This window comes from Pleurodeles waltl, chromosome 10 (assembly GCF_031143425.1).
Source record: "Pleurodeles waltl isolate 20211129_DDA chromosome 10, aPleWal1.hap1.20221129, whole genome shotgun sequence".
In the NCBI taxonomy this organism is placed as follows: Eukaryota; Metazoa; Chordata; class Amphibia; order Caudata; family Salamandridae; genus Pleurodeles; species Pleurodeles waltl.
Genome location: NC_090449.1, coordinates 953,864,384 through 953,882,773, shown reverse-complemented (window position 1 = coordinate 953,882,773; position 18,390 = coordinate 953,864,384). Strand labels below are relative to the sequence as shown.

The 18,390-nt window shown below is 42.1% G+C and overlaps 1 protein-coding gene across 2 annotated transcripts in view; it reads right to left on the bottom strand.

Annotated features, from left to right (window-relative positions):
- Positions 1-18,390, bottom strand: part of MALRD1 (MAM and LDL receptor class A domain containing 1) — a 2,469,603-nt gene that overhangs the window by 2,288,887 nt on the left and 162,326 nt on the right. For both annotated transcript variants that reach the window (XM_069211777.1, XM_069211778.1), the window contains exon 5: positions 10,886-10,982. In XM_069211777.1, the coding sequence (XP_069067878.1) occupies positions 10,886-10,982 (97 nt within the window). The remainder of the gene's footprint in view (positions 1-10,885; positions 10,983-18,390) is intronic.

Below are 18,390 nucleotides of genomic sequence, written 5' to 3'. Positions count from 1 at the left end.
TGTTGATTAGCTATCTCGTCCTAAGGTGTCTCTTAACAGGGTCGAAAGATTCATTGGCCTAAAACGAGTCCCAATGTGTAATAATTTATCATAAAGGGTCCCGTTAACACTCCAATATTCCAGGATGTTTGCAGGAGAGCAAATACTATGCAAATTACTGAATCTATGCTTTGTTGAACGATGGACTGATATACTCTGCTGATGATAGTCTATGTTTACGCCTTGCTATATTCTAATGTTTGTGATTCTTGCTTTGATGAAATCTTATCAGAATTGTCATATTGTGACTATGCTATTGTGTTTCTTGGTTTTGAGACTAATAAACTTGCTAGTAGTTTTGTAACCAATAGGGAATAAATATCACTAAATTATACTAAACTGGTGTGGTTATTCATGACTGAAAGGTCATGTTGGTGTCTTGAGTTTAACTAAATGTCTTTGACTAAAGTAAAGTGTAATGTGGTAATAAACTTTGATGATATTATTGACGTATTGATTGACATGTTGATTAGCTATCTTGTCCTAAGGTGTCTCTTAACAGGGTCGAAAGATCCATTGGCCTAAAACGAGTCCCAATGTGTAATAATTTATCATAAAGGGTCCCGTTAACACTCCAATATTCCAGGATGTTTGCAGGAGAGCAAATACTATGCAAGGAAGGACATCTAGGTGTCTAAAATATGCAAAGAACAGACACTTTATACAAGGGCTACAATTTAGACTGAAATAACCACTTTTATGTTCAGCAAGGTCAACATTGCTTTCACATGTGCACACAGCTGTCAGGATGACCAGAATGTGGCAGGACCACTGCCACCATGATTCCAGGGTTGAAATGAAAGCCATGCAAATCCAAAAGTATCAGATGGTTGGTCAGAAATTTCCAGTTTTCATTCTGTTTAAAATATGACTTGGGCAAGCATCTAAAAGAGATCTGTGATAAATAGATGCTGATGGATAAAGATTTATTCTCTGTGATTATATGAGCCAGGGCTGAGTGGTATAAGTTGAGGAGAGCTAACATATGTTCATAGCATAGGTGTATTGTGAGCAAAGATCCTCCTTATTGTGGCCCAAACACGATGCTATGACCAAAATTTTGTTTTCCAAATTGTTTGCGTATGAATTCCCACATGCTGATGCTAATCTGGTTAGGTAGTGTTATCTTGGGTGACGCTGACAGTGACAAATGATTGACGGACTGAATTGCTGAACTCTGCTATTAATGATTGCTTATTCAGTTTTGCTATCTTATGTTGTGTCTTTAGAGCGAATGTGCTTACAAGAATTAATTAGATTATGTTATTGGTGGTCATTAACGAACTGATATTGAGTTGATTAAATAGAATTTGAATTTAACCATATGCCATAGTATTGTAACCAATAGAGAATAAAATTGTTATAACGTATTTTGAGTTGTGGTCAATTATGAATTGTAGATGAAATTATCAGTTGATTGATGTTTCTTATCAGTAGTTAATGATTATGTATTAATCACACTGGTCACTACTTGGCTAGGATACTCCACGCGATCCAAAAGGTTCATCGGCCTATACGTGTCCCCGTGTAAGTTTACTTACTAAGGACCAGGCGCGTCAGCAGTTTTTGGTAGCCGTTTGATGGTTAGTTTCCTTGGAGAACTAGTTATTTGGTGATTAGTTGTTATGGTGATAATTTTGAATTAGGGTTAAGTTGTTTATTTTATGAGGTTTGAATTTTGTTTTTCTGAAATGGCAATTGTAGCAAAGATGATGTCCCCTTAAACCCAGAAATGACTTTCCCAGATCCTGGATCCTGCTAGTAGAGCCGGGTATGTTCTCGGCATTCTTGTAAAAGTGTTAAAGTGGTAGGTTGCGCTTGCAAAGGCTTATGAAAAACCGCAGGTGAATTGTGATGTATGTGAGGTAAAGTAGGGAGTCTGCGTACTCCAGTTGAGGTTAGTAGGAGTGTGCATACTCCGCATTATGAGAGTAGGGAAGTCATCAAACTTCATAAGTGTGTGGCGCTTTGTGCTAACAAATTGTTCATGTGGTTGTTGGTGATGTACGGACCCTGCGTGGTCTAAGACTCCGGAGTATATTGACAAGTGTAGGAGACACTTGGTTATATGTTGTAATCTGTCTGGTTTAGTAGGTTGATCGGGAGTGGTCAACAAGTCAGTGTGTGAGTTAAGTGAGTAAGAGAAATTTTCGACTGAGATTTGGTGAGTTCTATGTGCACCAGAACAGACCTATTGACCAAAGTTGTGGGTTGAATTTCGCTTGCAAATGTGGGAGACTGAGAAAGAGAAATATCTGTTTGAGCGAAAGTGCCATCAGTGAAAATCCGTAAGGTCTCTGAAGCGATTGTGTACCTTCCTGTAGTAAACCAGATGATTTATTTTGGTTATTGAGTTTTTGGTTAAGTGCTCTCAATAATTTTGCATTCGTTTTGTGTGAATTGGAGATTAGGAGGACAAGCCGAAAGACATTGTCAGCTGCAGTGCGTGAGTGTGACGTCAGAGTGAGTCGTGCTGGGATAGGTTGGTTAGTGAGAAGAGTCGCGAGTGGATTGGCAGCCATCTGCAAGAGACAATTGGTGGAGAAGGCGGGTGAGGAGAATCTTGGGAGTAAGAGTCATTTCCTTATTGATTCGAATACACAAAAGATAGAAAGATTACGTTTTTCAAAGCATTCAGGAGTGCCATGAAGGGCGATTCTTATATAAAGGCGACAGTTGGGGAGCCTACCCCACCGGAAAATTCTCCGGCATATATTGTAATGGAGGAGCAAGGTGTCGCGACATGTCTTTGGATAAAGCAGTGGTGCAAATTGACAGACAAACAGGGAGCTTTAGCATTTCCAGAGCATGGAACGTTTAATTTGGGAATTTTGGATCAGTTGCGAATGACAGGGACACAGTCAGATGGGACACCAGTGATGAATCAGAGTATGGGAGTAGCCCTTCCACAAAATGCGGTTGCCAGAGCTGCACCAGATGCAATATCGTTGCCAATTACTGTTAGTCAAGTGATACAATTATTTGCACAAGAGAAGCCGAATGCTAAACAGGGTGAAATGTCACAGAGCCTTGTGAGGAGGGGGGTGAGAGACCATGTGCAAGTAATATCATCTATGCGTCAGACCTTTGATGGCTCTAGGCCACTAATGGATCTTAGTCCACTTGTTGAGCTTCCAGATGCCGTAAACTGTCTGAGTGTAAGTCAGAACTTGAAGCTTCTGACACCGCAAACTCCGGGTGCAGCAATACAACAGGTGCCATTGCCAAATGCCAGTAATATCTCATTTCAAGGATTAACAGCACAGCAGTTGAGCGAGTGGTTAGATAGTCTGAATACCAATCGGAATACATCCAGCGCTGAGAGATTGCTGAAGGCGTTCAAAGAGTGAAGAAGCGATTGAGCTGAAAGACCTGCTGCACTTTGTGTTTAGGTTTGTCGAAGGATTGAGACCTGAAATAGAGCAGATGATTAAGAGTCATTTGATTTGTTGGCAAGCAAAGCCAATTAATGAGGTGTAGCAGTATGCGAAATACTGTAGTGATGAGATTGAGTTGAAAGAGAAGAAATTGAAGGAGAAGGCAATGGTGATGCAGATTAAGGCAGCTCAAACAGGTGTGTAAGGAGCTTTAGTACAACAGATGCCACAGCAGCAAGGAACTGTCATGTTTCAACCTCAAGTGAGAGGTAGGGGTCATGGAGTCAGTATGAATCATGAACCGGATTTGAGCACAGTAGTGGTTCAGAGTGATGTGCACGGAATGAAAAAGATGTTACCGTGCCACCTGTGTGGAAACGTGGGACACTGGAAGTGGGAGTGTCCGTTGATGGTGCAGGATGGTGCTGTTCAGCAAGGTGGTGACGTCAATACATTCCAAACTGTGAAGGTCGCTAGAATGAGAGGGCTAAATCTGAATTTTCAGAGTAACATGAATCAAATGCAGGATTTCCAACCTATGCAACAAATGCAAATGCCTTGTGCACAATTGACACAGTTGCAACCGATACAGCAGCAGGTTCCTATGGTACCTAGAAAGCAAATGCAGATACCTCAAGCCCCGAAGGGATAGCAACAGATGATGCTTATTCAGCAGGTCACAGGGCAGAGACAGGACAGAAGTAGTGAACAGTGCCCCAATTCCCAATACATAGTGAGAATGAAATAAACGATGAATGGATGAGTGACAGATCAGATGAAGGACCGTGTGTGCGTGCAGCCTCATTAGAAGTAGATCAGTGAGGGCCCTTTGTAGAAGGGAAGGTAATGGGTCACAGAGCCTCATTCTTGGTGGACACAGGAGCAACACGCTCTACAGTGAGAAGTGCAGAAGTTCCAAACTTACCTCTTTCAGGCAGAACAGTTCAGGTTATAGGAGTAGCCAACAAACAGTTGACAAATCCAAACACAGATCCAGTGCAGGTAGAGATTGGCAACTTCCAGGGATTACATAGGTTTGTGATTTGGGACTCAAGTCCAGTATCCCTACTGGGAAGGGACTTATTGTGCAAGACCAGATGTTCGATCAATTGTCCAACTGCTGGAATAGTGGTACAGACAAATAGTGATGATGAGGAAGAACACATTTCTGGAATTAAAAGTGGAGGTATTAATGAAGAATACCCATTAATTGAGTTTTTCCCAATGTATGCTGTGAAAGAATTACATGCAGATTGGCAGGGAACTCTACAAGAAAATGTATGGGACCTGACAGGTAAAGAAGTAGGTCTGATTAAAGGCGTGGAACCGATGAAAGCCACTTTGAAGCTGAATGTAGTGTTTCTTCAGCTTCCACAGTATAACATGGCACAGGATGTCATGATAAAAGTGGCGCAGATAATTGGAGATTTTATGAAGCAAGGAGTTTTGAAAGAAGTGTTGAGCAGTCCATGTAATTCACTGATAATGGGCATAAAAAGCCATGTGGGAAAGTGCGCATTGTACAGGACTTGATAAAAGTGAATGAAATGGTAGTCAAGTATTGTCTTATAGTGCCAATTCCTGCAGTAATAATGTTTCAGATTCCATGCGAAGCAGAGTGATTTCTCAGTGGTTGACCTGTCCCAGCCTTTCTTTTCTGTGCCTCTTCATGAGGATAGTCAGTTTCTTTTTAGTTTCAAATTCCTAGATAAAGTCTACAGCTGGTACAGGCTTCCACAAGGATACACTGAGTCACCGTCTTTGTTCAACCAGATTCTGAAAAAGAACTTGGAGTCATTGGAACTAGCGTACCAGTACCAGTCAACTCTAGTACAGTACATTGATGATCTATTGATTGCTGCAAGAACGAGGGAGGAGTGTAAGTATGACTCGATTGCCCTATTGTATCATTTGGGAAAATTTGGACATAAGGTTTCACCTTTGAAATTGCAGTACTGTCAGAAGTCAGTGAAATATTTGGTTCATCAGATTGAGAAGGGATCAAGGAGAATATCCAGAGAAAGGATTACACTGATTTTGCAAAGAAGTCCACCGAGTTCACAGTGAGGTGTCAGAAGGTTTCTGGGAATGTTAGGCTACTGTCGACAGTGGATTCCAAATTTTGATGAGATTGCCAAACCATTACAGCAGCTGACACACAAGGATGTCTCAAACCCCATTACACTAGATGAGGAACAGATGAAAGCATTCACTGAGTTGAGAGAGAATTTGTGCAGAGCTACAGTGTTGGGAATGCCTGATTACACGAAGCCATTCACATTGTTTTGTCATGAATGTGATGATTGTTCTTTGTCTGTTTTGACACAGGTCCATGGAGGTGCTTTTCACCCAGTAGCCTATTTTTCAGCTACCTTGGACCCAGTCGCAGGAGCTTTACCAGGTTGTATGCGTGCAGTTGCCGCAGTTGGTCAAAGTCTCTCTCAATGTGAGGGAGTAGTGATGGGATACCCTTTAACGGTAATGGTTCCTCAGTCTGTTGAGATATTACTGACAAGGACGAAAATGCAATATTTGACTGGTACCAGAAGGCAAGGTATGAGACGAGCATTGTAGGTGCACCAAAAGTAACATTGAAAAGATGTACAGTGCTGAAGCCGGCAACATTGCTTCCCAGTGACATTGTTGAAATTGAAAAGGAAGAAGACATTGAGCATGATTGTCTTGAGGTAACTGAGCTGTGTACAAAACCAAGGCCTTATATCAGAGATACACAATTGGAAGAAAATGACCAAACTGTCTTTGTTGAGAGATGGTACAGGGACATTGAGAGCAGGATATGCTGTGTGCATGATTACAGGTGCTTTAGAAGCTTCCTGGCTTCAAGGAGTGTATTCTGCACAAGTGGCAGGATTGGTAGCTCTTACTAGAGCGTGCCATGTATCTGCTAGATTGAGAGTTATTATCTATACGGATAGTCAATGCGGATTTGGAATTGTTAATGATTTTGGTCAATTGTGGTTGCAAAGAGGTTTCCTGACCTCTACTGGTTCACCAGTGAGAAATGGCACAGGATAAAGCAATTGTTGTATGCAATACAGTTACCTGAAGAATTGCTGTGGTGAAATGCAGTGCTCACCAAAAGACACAGGACTACATCTCATTAGGAATTGGATATGCAGATCAAGTCTTTGTGTGCATTGAATTGTATAGTGTTCAAAAGCAAGTGGGAAATGATGTCAGAAGAAGAAAACACATGTACAAGTTTTGCTTTGAAAGTGATTGACACCATGGAAGAGTTGAAAACACTGCAGAGTAATGTTGACCGGGAACAGAAACGACTGTTGGTAAAGTTTAAATGTGTCAAAAGACCTGATGAAATTTGGGTTTCAGAGGAGGTCCAGATGGTTTTGCCAAATAGTTTGTTGTCCCAACTGGTCCGCTACTATCAGGGACAGGCACACATTGGAAGGGATGCCATGGTTCAGTTGTTCAAAATAGACTGGTTCACTCCTAAATTTCAGCAAGTGGCAGAAGCAGTATGTCATCGCTGTATAATTTGTCATCAGCTTAACATGGGAAAAGGGACAGTGGTACATTTGAGTCACATTGGAAGACAATGAGGACCATTCAGCAGAATGCATGGAATTTTATTGAGATACCTGCGTGTGGAGGTTCGAAGTATGTGTTGGTTGTGTGTGTTTTTAGTCATTGGATTGAAGCATACCCCACACAAAGGAATGATAGTCTCACAGTTGCAAAGTTGTTACTTAGAGAATTGATACCACGTTTCGGGTTTCTGATCTCTTTAGAATCAGATAGGGGAACTCACTTCAATAACGAGGTGATTAAACTCTTATGTGCAGATTGAACATCGAGCAGAAGTTGCATTGTAGCTATCGTCCTGAAGCATCAGGACTAGTGGAACAGATGAATGGTACTTTAAAAACAAGAATTGCAAAAATGTGTGCAGCTGCAAATCTGAAATGGCCAGATACATTGTCTTTGGTGTTGATGTCGATGAGAAACACACCCGACAAAAAGACAGGATTGTCGCCTCATGAGATCCTCATGGGTAGAGCAATGAGATTACCAGCAGTTCCAGCCAATGTACTTGTAAATATTACAGATGATATGGTGTTGGACTAATGCAAGGGTCTGGCTGATGTGGTTCGCTCTTTCTCTCAGCAGGTGCAGGACACTTCCCTGCCACTCATCCATGATCCAGGACACAATCTGAAGGCCGGAGACTGGGTCGTTGTCCGAAAGCACGTTCGCAAGACGTGTTTGGAGCCACGGTGGTCCTAACAAAGATAGCAGTGAAGTGGGCAGGACTTCCGAACTGGATACACGCGAGTCATACAAATAGACTGGTGTATCCACAGGAGCATGAAGAAGTGTTGTTGAGAGCACCAACAACAGCGAAACAGGTTGTCGTACCTGAACCGGCAAAAGAGTTAAGAGAGCCTAAAGTTGAACCAGGGTTCGTGGAAGGTGGTTCAATTACCCCTGTAAGAGAAAAAGGAAAAGAATTACAGGAGGGTGCAGAAGAATCAATCTCCACGGATACAGCAGGAGAGCTTTGCTCAGCAGAAGTTCTCCCAGAAGCAGACGGTGTTGAAAAGCAAACGGAGCAAGTGCCAGACCAAGAGGGAGAAAGAGTTGAGACGGATCAAAGTCAAAGTGATCCGACTCCTCCTGAGCCCATTGCAGGTCCATCAAGAGAAAACACCACAGAAAAAGAAAAGGAGAAGAGTCCAATCCTGAGAAAATTATCGACAGGACGATCAAGGAAAGGAGATAACTGGCCTGAATCGCAGATAGGGAAAAAGAAAGAACTAGTAACAAATGAAACAATAGAGGAAGAAGAAGACACAACAAGAAAAGAAGAATTGAGCGAAGGAGAACTAAGTGGTGATCGAAAGTTGAAAAGAAAGAGAATTGCAAGTTGACGATACGCAGGTCCAGAATGGGCATATGCAACCATTAATGAATGGCAACACGAGTTCATGTCCTTTTGTTTTGATAGAGAAGTTCTGAGTCAGTACCTTGATGTAACCTGAAGGTGATCGAGGAGCTGAATTTGATGAGCTAATCTGGAGAAACCAATAAAGAGACTGTTAAATAGAGTAAACTGGAAGAGACATTGATAACCCGATTTGACATTGAAAAAAATGGATGAGAAAAGTTTCTAATCGATATTAACAAAGAAAAGGGGTTCCTGTGTGTGAAACTGAATTGTGAGAGAAGACACTCTTCCTTTACTGCACTTTATATAAGAGTTACTTCTGCTTTCTGATTCTTTACAGATCATGGCTGAGTTAACTATTCAAGATAGAATTAGCTTAGTGCTTTAGCTACATGAGTGTTGGATTGGCAATTACATGTGGAATAATGTTTATAGTGATGACTGTGGGAATGTCTGTTCTTGACATGAAAAGAGCTACTATGACTTCCATTCCTGAAACTACTACATTAACAGCTTTAGTGAGGTTTAAGTTAGATGAGCAATATTTACATGATTATACTGATGTTCAAGGAGAGCTTTTTTCTAATGTTTTCTATCGCTTGTTGATGAGTATGTTGAGACCATGGATGCAAGGGATTGTCTTGTGTGTATGCAAATTCCTTCGTCGGTAGAGGAAGGAATTACGTACCATAGTCTTCCATAAATTTATGGAATAAGCTGTAGTTTGCTACTGATAAAATGCTATAACCAAGTATATAGAGTATTTCTTAATCTAACTACGACTTTGTGTTTTCGTTTTCTCCTCTAATTAGATATTTGAGTCAGGTAGCAAAGGAGTATGATATAGTATTAGTTAGAGGATTCTTTGAGCCCACACTAACATTTGGAACAGCTTATGCTCACAAAAATAATCTCACATTCTTCCTTACACCTTTAGAAAAGAGCTTTATAGGGCACACTGATGATAGAAGAAAAGTATTAAAGGAGAAATTAGAGAAAGGCTTAGAGAAAAGGACTTACAAGAATTATTATGCTTATACCGCAATTTAGACACAAGGGAAATTAGCGTTAGCATTAGATGCCTTACACTTAGGAAAGCTTTGTGTTTATATAGGCCAAAATCATGCACTGACACCATATTTGTGGGAACGAGTGAATGTAGGCATGTGTTTTTGTTTTAGAGTAAGTGGCCTTTTATGTTGAATGGTGCGCACCCTGCGATTCCTGGAATCTATTATACATTTGGACTTAATGCATATTACCGTCTTCCAAGAGGATGGTATGGGACATGTTATTTGGGAATAGCTTTCCCAAAGATTTATCAGATAGATGACTTAAAGAAAATACCGAAATTGACTGAGTTACATCATAAGCGACAGAGGAGGGAAACCTCTTCTGCAATTGTGGGAGATATCTTTGGTGCATTGATTCCTTCAGTAAGAGTCATTTTAAATTCAATCGAGATACGAAAGTTGTTTACTATTGTGGATAACATGCTGACGAATTTCACAGGGGCAATACTCATGTTAGATAATGAATTAGCAACAGATAGAGCTATGACGCTTCAAAATAGGCTTGCTTTAGACATTCTTTTAGCGAAAGGCGGCGGAGTCTGTAAGATGATTAATGCTAGGCATTGTTGCTCATTCATACCAAATAATGACAAGGAGATAAGAGATTTACTCACTAATCTGTCTAACTTAAGTAAGGATTTGAAGGAATTGGAAGAACCAGGTGTTTGGGAAAGAGTTGGAAAAGAATTTGCTTCATGGGGGAATTGGCTTAGTCAAATTTGGAAATGGGGTGTTATTAAAAATTGTACAGGGAATATTGATTGTGATTGCTTGCATGTTAGGATTATGGGGTTTATTGCTGTACCACCTGGGCAGAATAGGAGACTTAAGCCATATTTAAGAAGCCCTTAGCACCACCTTGCGCCACATTAGCGTAATGTTTTGTTTACGCTAATGTGGCATTAGCAAAAACGCTGCACCATATTTTTAAAGTGGTGCAATGCATGCATTGCACCACTTTGTAAACCCTTGCACCACATTATGCCTGCGCCACCCATAATGTAATCACGGGGGGCCTTTCGGCATTAGGTTGCCCAGAAAATGTTGCAGTGGAATCAGAGATTCCACTGCTCCATCTTTAGCATAATTTTTAATGCCTGCCTTAGGTGGGTGTTAAAATGACACTTCCATTGTTTTAAATAGGCCTCCTTTCACTTTGCAGGATTAGCAACAACTTTTTTTGCACTAATCCTGCAAAGCGCCAAACTAGCATTGACGTTTTTGACGCTAGTTCCCTAGTGTGCGCCATGGTGTACCATATCATAAATATGGAACACACATGGTTGCGTTAGGGGGCCCAATGGGGTGCAAAAAAAGAGGTGCATCATGACCAGATGCACCACTTTTTCAGAAATATGCCCCTATGTTTTTCAAACTTCTGAAAAAAATATTTTACATTGCCTCGGCAATACACTAGTGGTGTTCATTCAGCAAATAGTCACAGTGTATATCAATAAATAGGTTCTCACCATATGTAGATATGCATCCTTCACTGAACGATATATCATCGATGGCAATTGCTTCATTTGGTCCGCTTGTGTTAAGTATTCGTCCGTGAATTGAAATCTAGTCGAAAACAAAATCCACCTTTATTATAAAAGATATTATCCAATGCTAGAATACAAGAAAAACAGCCCATTAATACTAAAACTATTAGAGATTACTGATATTATAATGCTTTTTTTAGTTTAATGAAGATTATTTAACTAAACATTTGAATTATGCCAAGGAGCAGGTTCAAGGTCTCATGTATCAGGGACAGTTGTTCTAGTTCATTATTACTGTAATATTATAAATATCACTCTGCCTTCCCATCAAGCACCTTTCTGACTGGCACTCCAGACACATAGGGGGTTATTACAACTTTGGAGGAGGTGTTAATCCGTCCCAAAAGTGACAGTAAAGTGACGGATATACCACCAGCCCTATTACGAGTCCATTATATCCTATGGAACTCGTAATACGGCTGGTGGTATATCCGTCACATTTGGGACGGATTAACACCTCCTCCAAAGTTGTAATAACCCCCATAATGCAGAAATTGGTTTGCTTCACTTATTGAGCTCACAGTTAACTAGTCTCTTTGCAAGTAAAGTAGTTAAGACCAACAAAATGATAGCCCTGTACTTAGGTGGTTTCTCTGTGAAGGCAGTACCTTAATGGATAGTCCTCTAATGTGGTGTGGTTCTGCCACTCAGGAGGAACTGAATACTGTGCATCACACTCTCAACTGTGATACACATTAGTTGGTGTGGACCAGGCAGTAGGCAAAAATGGCCATGGAGTATCATACTGTAAGCATATAGGTTGTTAATATAGAGGGGTGGACTCCCATTGAAAAAATAAGCAGAATTCTTCTCAGGGTGAACCACAAAAGTCACTAAATAAACCTATGCCTGGCACAAGAGCAGCCAGGATTAAGTTAGAAGAAATGTGTAAATTATGTATGCAACACTCAAACACTGAAAAGGCAAAGAAAATTCTAAACCAATTTAGAAACACAGTTTATTTTTATAAATAAGATTATGCCAGAGTGACCAAAATTCAATCAGTAGAGCCCGGGATATTAATTTTTAAAGTTTTCAGTGAAAATACAGCAAAAAGCACTGCAGTACACTTAAACTACAGGCTAGTCAGGGCACGAAGGTGTTCGTGACAGGTCATAGATTTTGCCATGTATGTGCCTGGTGTAAATGTACACTTTAGCCCTCAGATGGCTAATTTAGACAACATTTACAATGGCATATAGGGAATTTAAATAGGCCAAACATGGAGTTCCAATGTAAAGCACATAGTTAGGTGGGGCACACATGGTAAAGTGCACATAGTCATAATGCCAGCAGAAAAGGGATCCAGAAAAATGCCAGGGCATTGGGATGGCAAACATAAATTTGCTACATTACCTGTTTTAAAATATGTTTTAGTTAATTACCGTTGAATATAGTCTTTTAAAAGATATGAAGGATAACATATTTATAGATAGTAAAATGTATATTTTTAAATGGTTACCATTTGCTAATATGTTACTTGCAATAAAAATGATAATAAACCCTGTGCACAATCATGAAGGTAGATGCAACTAGGAATACTATCAAATGTTCAAACATCAAATATGTGATCATTAGCTTCCTTCACCTCTTAATGTCTACTCCTGTTTATTCAAATTGAAGCTAAAAGGACCTCCTGTACCTACCAAAATGTTAGTACTTTAGAATTAAGGTGGTACCATGCAAGAGTGAGGATGGATGATCTGAGGAAAGAGATGTGCAAATAGGACATTTGAATTGGGTAGGGATCTCTCGCATTTAGTATTCTTATCTCTTTAAACATATGTTAAATCACAAATGACTACAGGTCCATATTAGTGCCCAAAATGTTACTATTTTAAAATTAAGAAGTTGCCATGCAGCATCTCTCTCATTTACTATTTGTATGTTTTCCTTATTTTCCACCACATGCATTAAACACGCTGATTTCAAATCTGCATTAACCCCTTCACTGCCAGGCCTTTTCTCCCTCCTGTGCCAGGCCTTTTTTTGCCTATTTGGGGCAGTTCGCGCTTAGGCCCTCATAACTTTTTGTTCACATAAGCTAACCAAGCCAAATTTGCGTCCTTTTTTTCCAACATCCTAGGGATTTTAGAGGTACCCAGACTTTGTGGGTTCCCCTGAAGGAGGCCAAGAAATTAGCCAAAATACAGTGAAAATTTCGTTTTTTTCAAAACAATTGGAAAAAGTGGCTGCAGAAGAAGGCTTGTGGTTTTTCCCCTGAAAATGGCATCAACAAAGGGTTTGCGGTGCTAAGCTCAGCAGCTTCCCAGATTTCATGAACAGGCAGACTTGAATCAGAAAACCCAATTTTTCAACACAATTTTGGCATTTTACTGGGACATACCCCATTTTTGCAATTTCTTGTGCTTTCAGCCTCCTTCCAGTCAGTGACAGAAATGGGCATGAAACCAATGCTGGATCCCAGAAACCTAAACATTTCTGAAAAGTAGACAAAATTCTGAATTCAGCAAGGGGTCATTCGTGTAGATCCTACAAGGGTTTCCTACAGAAAATAACAACTGAAAAAGAAAAATATTGAAATTGAGGTGAAAAAACATAAATTTTTCTCTACATTTTACTCTGTAACTTTTCCCTGCAATGTCAGATTATCGAAAGCAATATACCGTTACGTCTGCTGGACTCCTCTGGTTGCGGGGATATATAGGGCTTGTAGGTTCATCAAGAACCCGAGGAACCAAGAGCCAATAAATGAGCTGCACCCTGCAGTGCGCTTTCATTCTATACCGGGTATACAGAAATTCATTTGCTGAAATATAAAAAGTAAAAAATTGCTATCAAGAAAACCTTTGTATTTCCAAAAAGGGCACAAGATAAGGTGTTGAGGAGCAGTGGTTATTTGCACATCTCCGAATTCCGGGGTGACCATACTAGCATGTGAATTACAGGGCATTTCTCAAATAGATGTCTTTTTTACACACTCTCCTCTATTTGGAAGGAAACAATTTAGAGAAAGACAAGGGGCAATAACACTTGTTTTGCTAGTCTATGTTCCCCCAAGTCTCCCGATAAAATGATACCTCACTTGTGTGGGTAGGCATAGCGCCCGCGACAGGAAACGCCCCAAAACGCAACGTGGACACATCCCATTTTTTTTAAAGAAAACAGAGGCGTTTTTTGCAAAGTGCCTACCTGTAGATTTTGGCCTCTAGCTCAGCCGGCACCTAGGGAAACATACCAAACCTGTGCATTTCTGAAAACTAGAGACCTAGGGGAATCCAAGATGGGGTGACTTGTGGGGCTCGGACCAGGTTCTGTTACCCAGAATCCTTTGCAAACCTCAAAATTTGGCTAAAAAAACACATGTTACTCACATTTCTGTGGCAGAAAGTTCTGGAATCTGAGAGGAGCCACAAATTTCCTTCCACCCAGCGTTCCCCCAAGTCTCCCGATAAAAATGATACCTCACTTGTGTGGGTAGGCCTAGCGCCCGCGACAGGAAACGCTTCTAAGCACAACGTCGACACATCAAATTTCTTGAAAGAAAACAGAGGTGTTTTTTACGAAGTGCCTACCTGTAGATTTTGGCCTCTAGCTCAGCCGGCACCTAGGGAAACCTACCAAACCTGTGCATTTCTGAAAACTAGAGACCTAGGGGAATCCAAGATGGGGTGACTTGAGGGGCTCGGACCAGGTTCTGTTACCCAGAATCCTTTGCAAACCTCAAAATTTTGCCAAAAAAACACATGTTCCTGACATTTCTGAGGCAGAAAGTTCTGGAATCTGAGAGGAGCCACAAATGTCCTTCCACCCAGCGTTACCCCAAGTCTCCCGATAAAAATGATACCTCACTTGTGTGGGTAGGCCTAGCGCCCGCGACAGGAAACGCCCCAAAGCGCAACGTGGACACATCCAATTTTTGGAAAGAAAATAGAGGTGATTTTTGCAAAGTGCCTACCTGTAGATTTTGGCCTCTAGCTCAGCCGGCACCTAGGGAAACCTACCAAACCTGTGCATTTCTGAAAACTAGAGACCTAGGGGAATCCAATATGGGGTGACTTGTGGGGCTCGGACCAGGTTCTGTTACCCAGAATGCTTTGCAAACCTCAAAATTTGGCTAAAAAAACACATGTTCCTCACATTTCTGTGGCAGAAAGTTCTGGAATCTGAGAGGAGCCACAAATTTCCTTCCACCCAGCGTTCCCCCAAGTCTCCCGATAAAAATGATACCTCACTTGTGTGGGTAGGCCTAGCGCCCGCGACAGGAAACACCCCAAAGCACAACGTGGACACATCCAATTTCTTGAAAGAAAACAGAGGTGTTTTTTGCGAACTGCCTACCTGTACATTTTGGCCTCTAGCTCAGCCGGCACCTAGAGAAACCTACCAAACCTGTGCATTTCTGAAAACTAGAGACCTAGGGGAATCCAAGATGGGGTGACTTGTGGGGCTCGGACCAGGTTCTGTTACCCAGAATCCTTTGCAAACCTCAAAATTTGGCTAAAAAAACACATGTTCCTCACATTTCTGTGGCAGAAAGTTCTGGAATCTGAGAGGAGCCACAAATTTCCTTCCACCCAGCGTTCCCCCAAGTCTCCCGATAAAAATGATACCTCACTTGTGTGGGCAGGCCTAGCGCCCACGACAGGAAACGCTTCTAAGCACAACGTCGACACATCAAATTTCTTGAAAGAAAACAGAGGTGTTTTTTGCGAACTGCCTACCTGTAGATTTTGGCCTAAAGCTCAGCCGGCACCTAGAGAAACCTACCAAACCTGTGCATTTCTGAAAACTAGAGACCTAGGGGAATCCAAGATGGGGTGACTTGTGGGGCTCGGACCAGGTTCTGTTACCCAGAATCCTTTGCAAACCTCAAAATTTGGCTAAAAAAACACATGTTCCTCACATTTCTGTGGCAGAAAGTCCTGGAATCTGAGAGGAGCCACAAATTACCTTCCACCCAGCATTCCCCCAAGTCTCCCGATAAAAATGATACCTCACTTGTGTGGGTAGGACTAGCGCCCACGAAAGGAAATGGCCCAAAACACAACGTGGACACATCACATTTTTTTATAGAAAACAGTGCCTACCTGTGGATTTTGGCCTGTAGCTCAGCCGGCACCTTGGGAAACCTAGCAAACCAGCGCATTTTTTAAAACTAGAAACCCAGGGGAATCCAAGATGGGGTGACTTGCGGGGCTCTGACCAGTTTATGTTACCCAGAATCCTTTGCAAACATCAAAATTTGGCCCAAAAAACACTTTTTCCTCTCATTTCAGTGACAGAAAGTTCTGGAATTTGCCCTGGCGCCTAGAGGTTTCTGCTCCCCCCTGGAGGCAGAAATGGCCTAAAATAAATTTGCCCCCACCAACCCTCCCCCCCCCTCCGGGAGCGTCCCTTGCCTACGGGGTCGCTCCCCCTGCTTGACATTGGCGCCAAAAAACAAATCCCCGGTGCCTAGTGGTTTCTGCCCCCTTGGGGGCAGATTGACCTAAAATCGACCAATCTGCCCCTAAGGGGGGCAGAAATGGTCTAAATACAATTTGCCCCCCAGGGGAGCGACCCTTGCCTGATGGGTCGCTCCCCATCTCAAAAAAAAAAAAACACACAAAACAAATTTGCCCTGGCGCCTAGAGGTTTCTGCCCCCCCTGTGGGCAGATCGGCCTAATAATAGGCCGATCTGCCCCCAGCGGGGGCAGAAATGGCCTAAAATAAATTTTTCCCCCCAAACCCCCCCCAGGAGCGACCCTTGCCTACGGGGTCGCTCCCCCTGCATGACATTGGCGCCAAAAAACAAATCCCCGGTGCCTAGTGGTTTCTGCCCCCTTGGGGGCAGATTGACCTAAAATCGGCCAATCTGTCCCCAGGGGGGCAGAAATGGTCTAAATACACTTTGCCCCCCCAGGGGAGTGACCCTTGCCTGATGGGTCGCTCCCCATCTCTAAAAAAACAAAAAAAACAACAACAAAATATGTGCCCTGGTGCCTAGAGGTTTCTGCCCCCGCTGGGGGCAGATCGGCCTAATAATAGGCCGATGTGGCAGAAATGGCCTAAAATAAATTTGCCCCCCAGGGAGCGACCCTTGCCTAAGGGGTCGCTCCCCTTGGGTGAAATTCATGCAAAGAAAAAACTCCCTGGTGTCTAGTGGTTTCTCTCCCTCTTGGGGGCAGATTGGCCTCATCAAAATAGGCCAATCTGCTCCCAAGGGGGGCAGAAATGGCCTAAATATAATTTTCCCCCAAGGGGAGCGACCCTTGCCCAAGGGGTCGCTCCCTTATGTCAATTAAAAAAAAATAATATCCCTGGTGTCTAGTGGGGTTTCAAAGGGAAGGAAATACATTTCCTTCCCTTTGAAGCCCCTCCGGGCCTCCCCCAGTGATTGAAAGAGAAATGCTGAGCATTTCTCTTTCAATCGCGCTGGAAGCTCTGCTTCCAGGCCGCGATGGGGGGGGCCCTTGTGACTAATCAGCGCTCGCGCGCTGACGTCACAGGGGGTGTGGGGGGTTCGGGGGTGGAAGGGGAAGGTCTTCCCTTTCCATCCCCACCTTGGGGGGTAGGGGGGTGCACAGGGGGGTGCGATAGCGCTCCCCCAAGTTCCTGTGTGCCTTGAACGAGGTGACCTCGTCCAAGGCACACGGGAACTGTAGCCCTGGACGAGGTCACCTCGTCCAGGGCACAGAACCGGTTAACACCTTAATGCTGATTTACTTCAGCCTACTCCAAACAAAAGGCTTAAACCTCAATGCCTCCTTTTCTAGTTGAGTGGTGTTCAAGAGTGCACCCTTTTTGTTACAACTGCAGTTGATAATTAGAACTCTGTGGTGAAGCTACAATTGAACACTGTTGAAAAAACAGACTGCTGCTGAGGACCTGTATACTAAAGATATTTAGAATGTATTGAAACATTTCCCAGATCACTAAACGTAATTTCTAGGACAAAATAAAACCTCTCACTTTGTTTGCTTACTGGCATTGGACTTTAATTTCTATTCTGCAGCTCCCATTCAAGTAACATGGTATTATGTACTTTGTCCTTTCCAGTTATTATTTAGAATCTTGTAGATTAAATGCAGTAGAACTAAGGGGAATCTAATGACAGACTGCCACATTTTACTAATCTTGTCACACACTTTTCTTACATCTTTGAGTAGGATATTTGTGAATTCAATCAAATCTTGTTCCCATTTTAGCTTCTAAAACACTTTTCTTGAGAAAATCATGAGAGAAAAAACATCTTCTCCTAAACATGGTTTATCAAATCCCATCAGAGGATCACCTCAGAATGTAGCTTAATTCTTTAAATCAGCATTGCACCATCACCAAATAGTTTATATTGTGACTAAATCCTGTTCTATATATTCTAGAAATACCTTCATATATTCTCCATTTTGTAACCCTCTAAACTAGGTGTTTGCTATAGTATGGTTCAATAGGACGGAAATGAAGGTGGCATAGCACCTAAAAA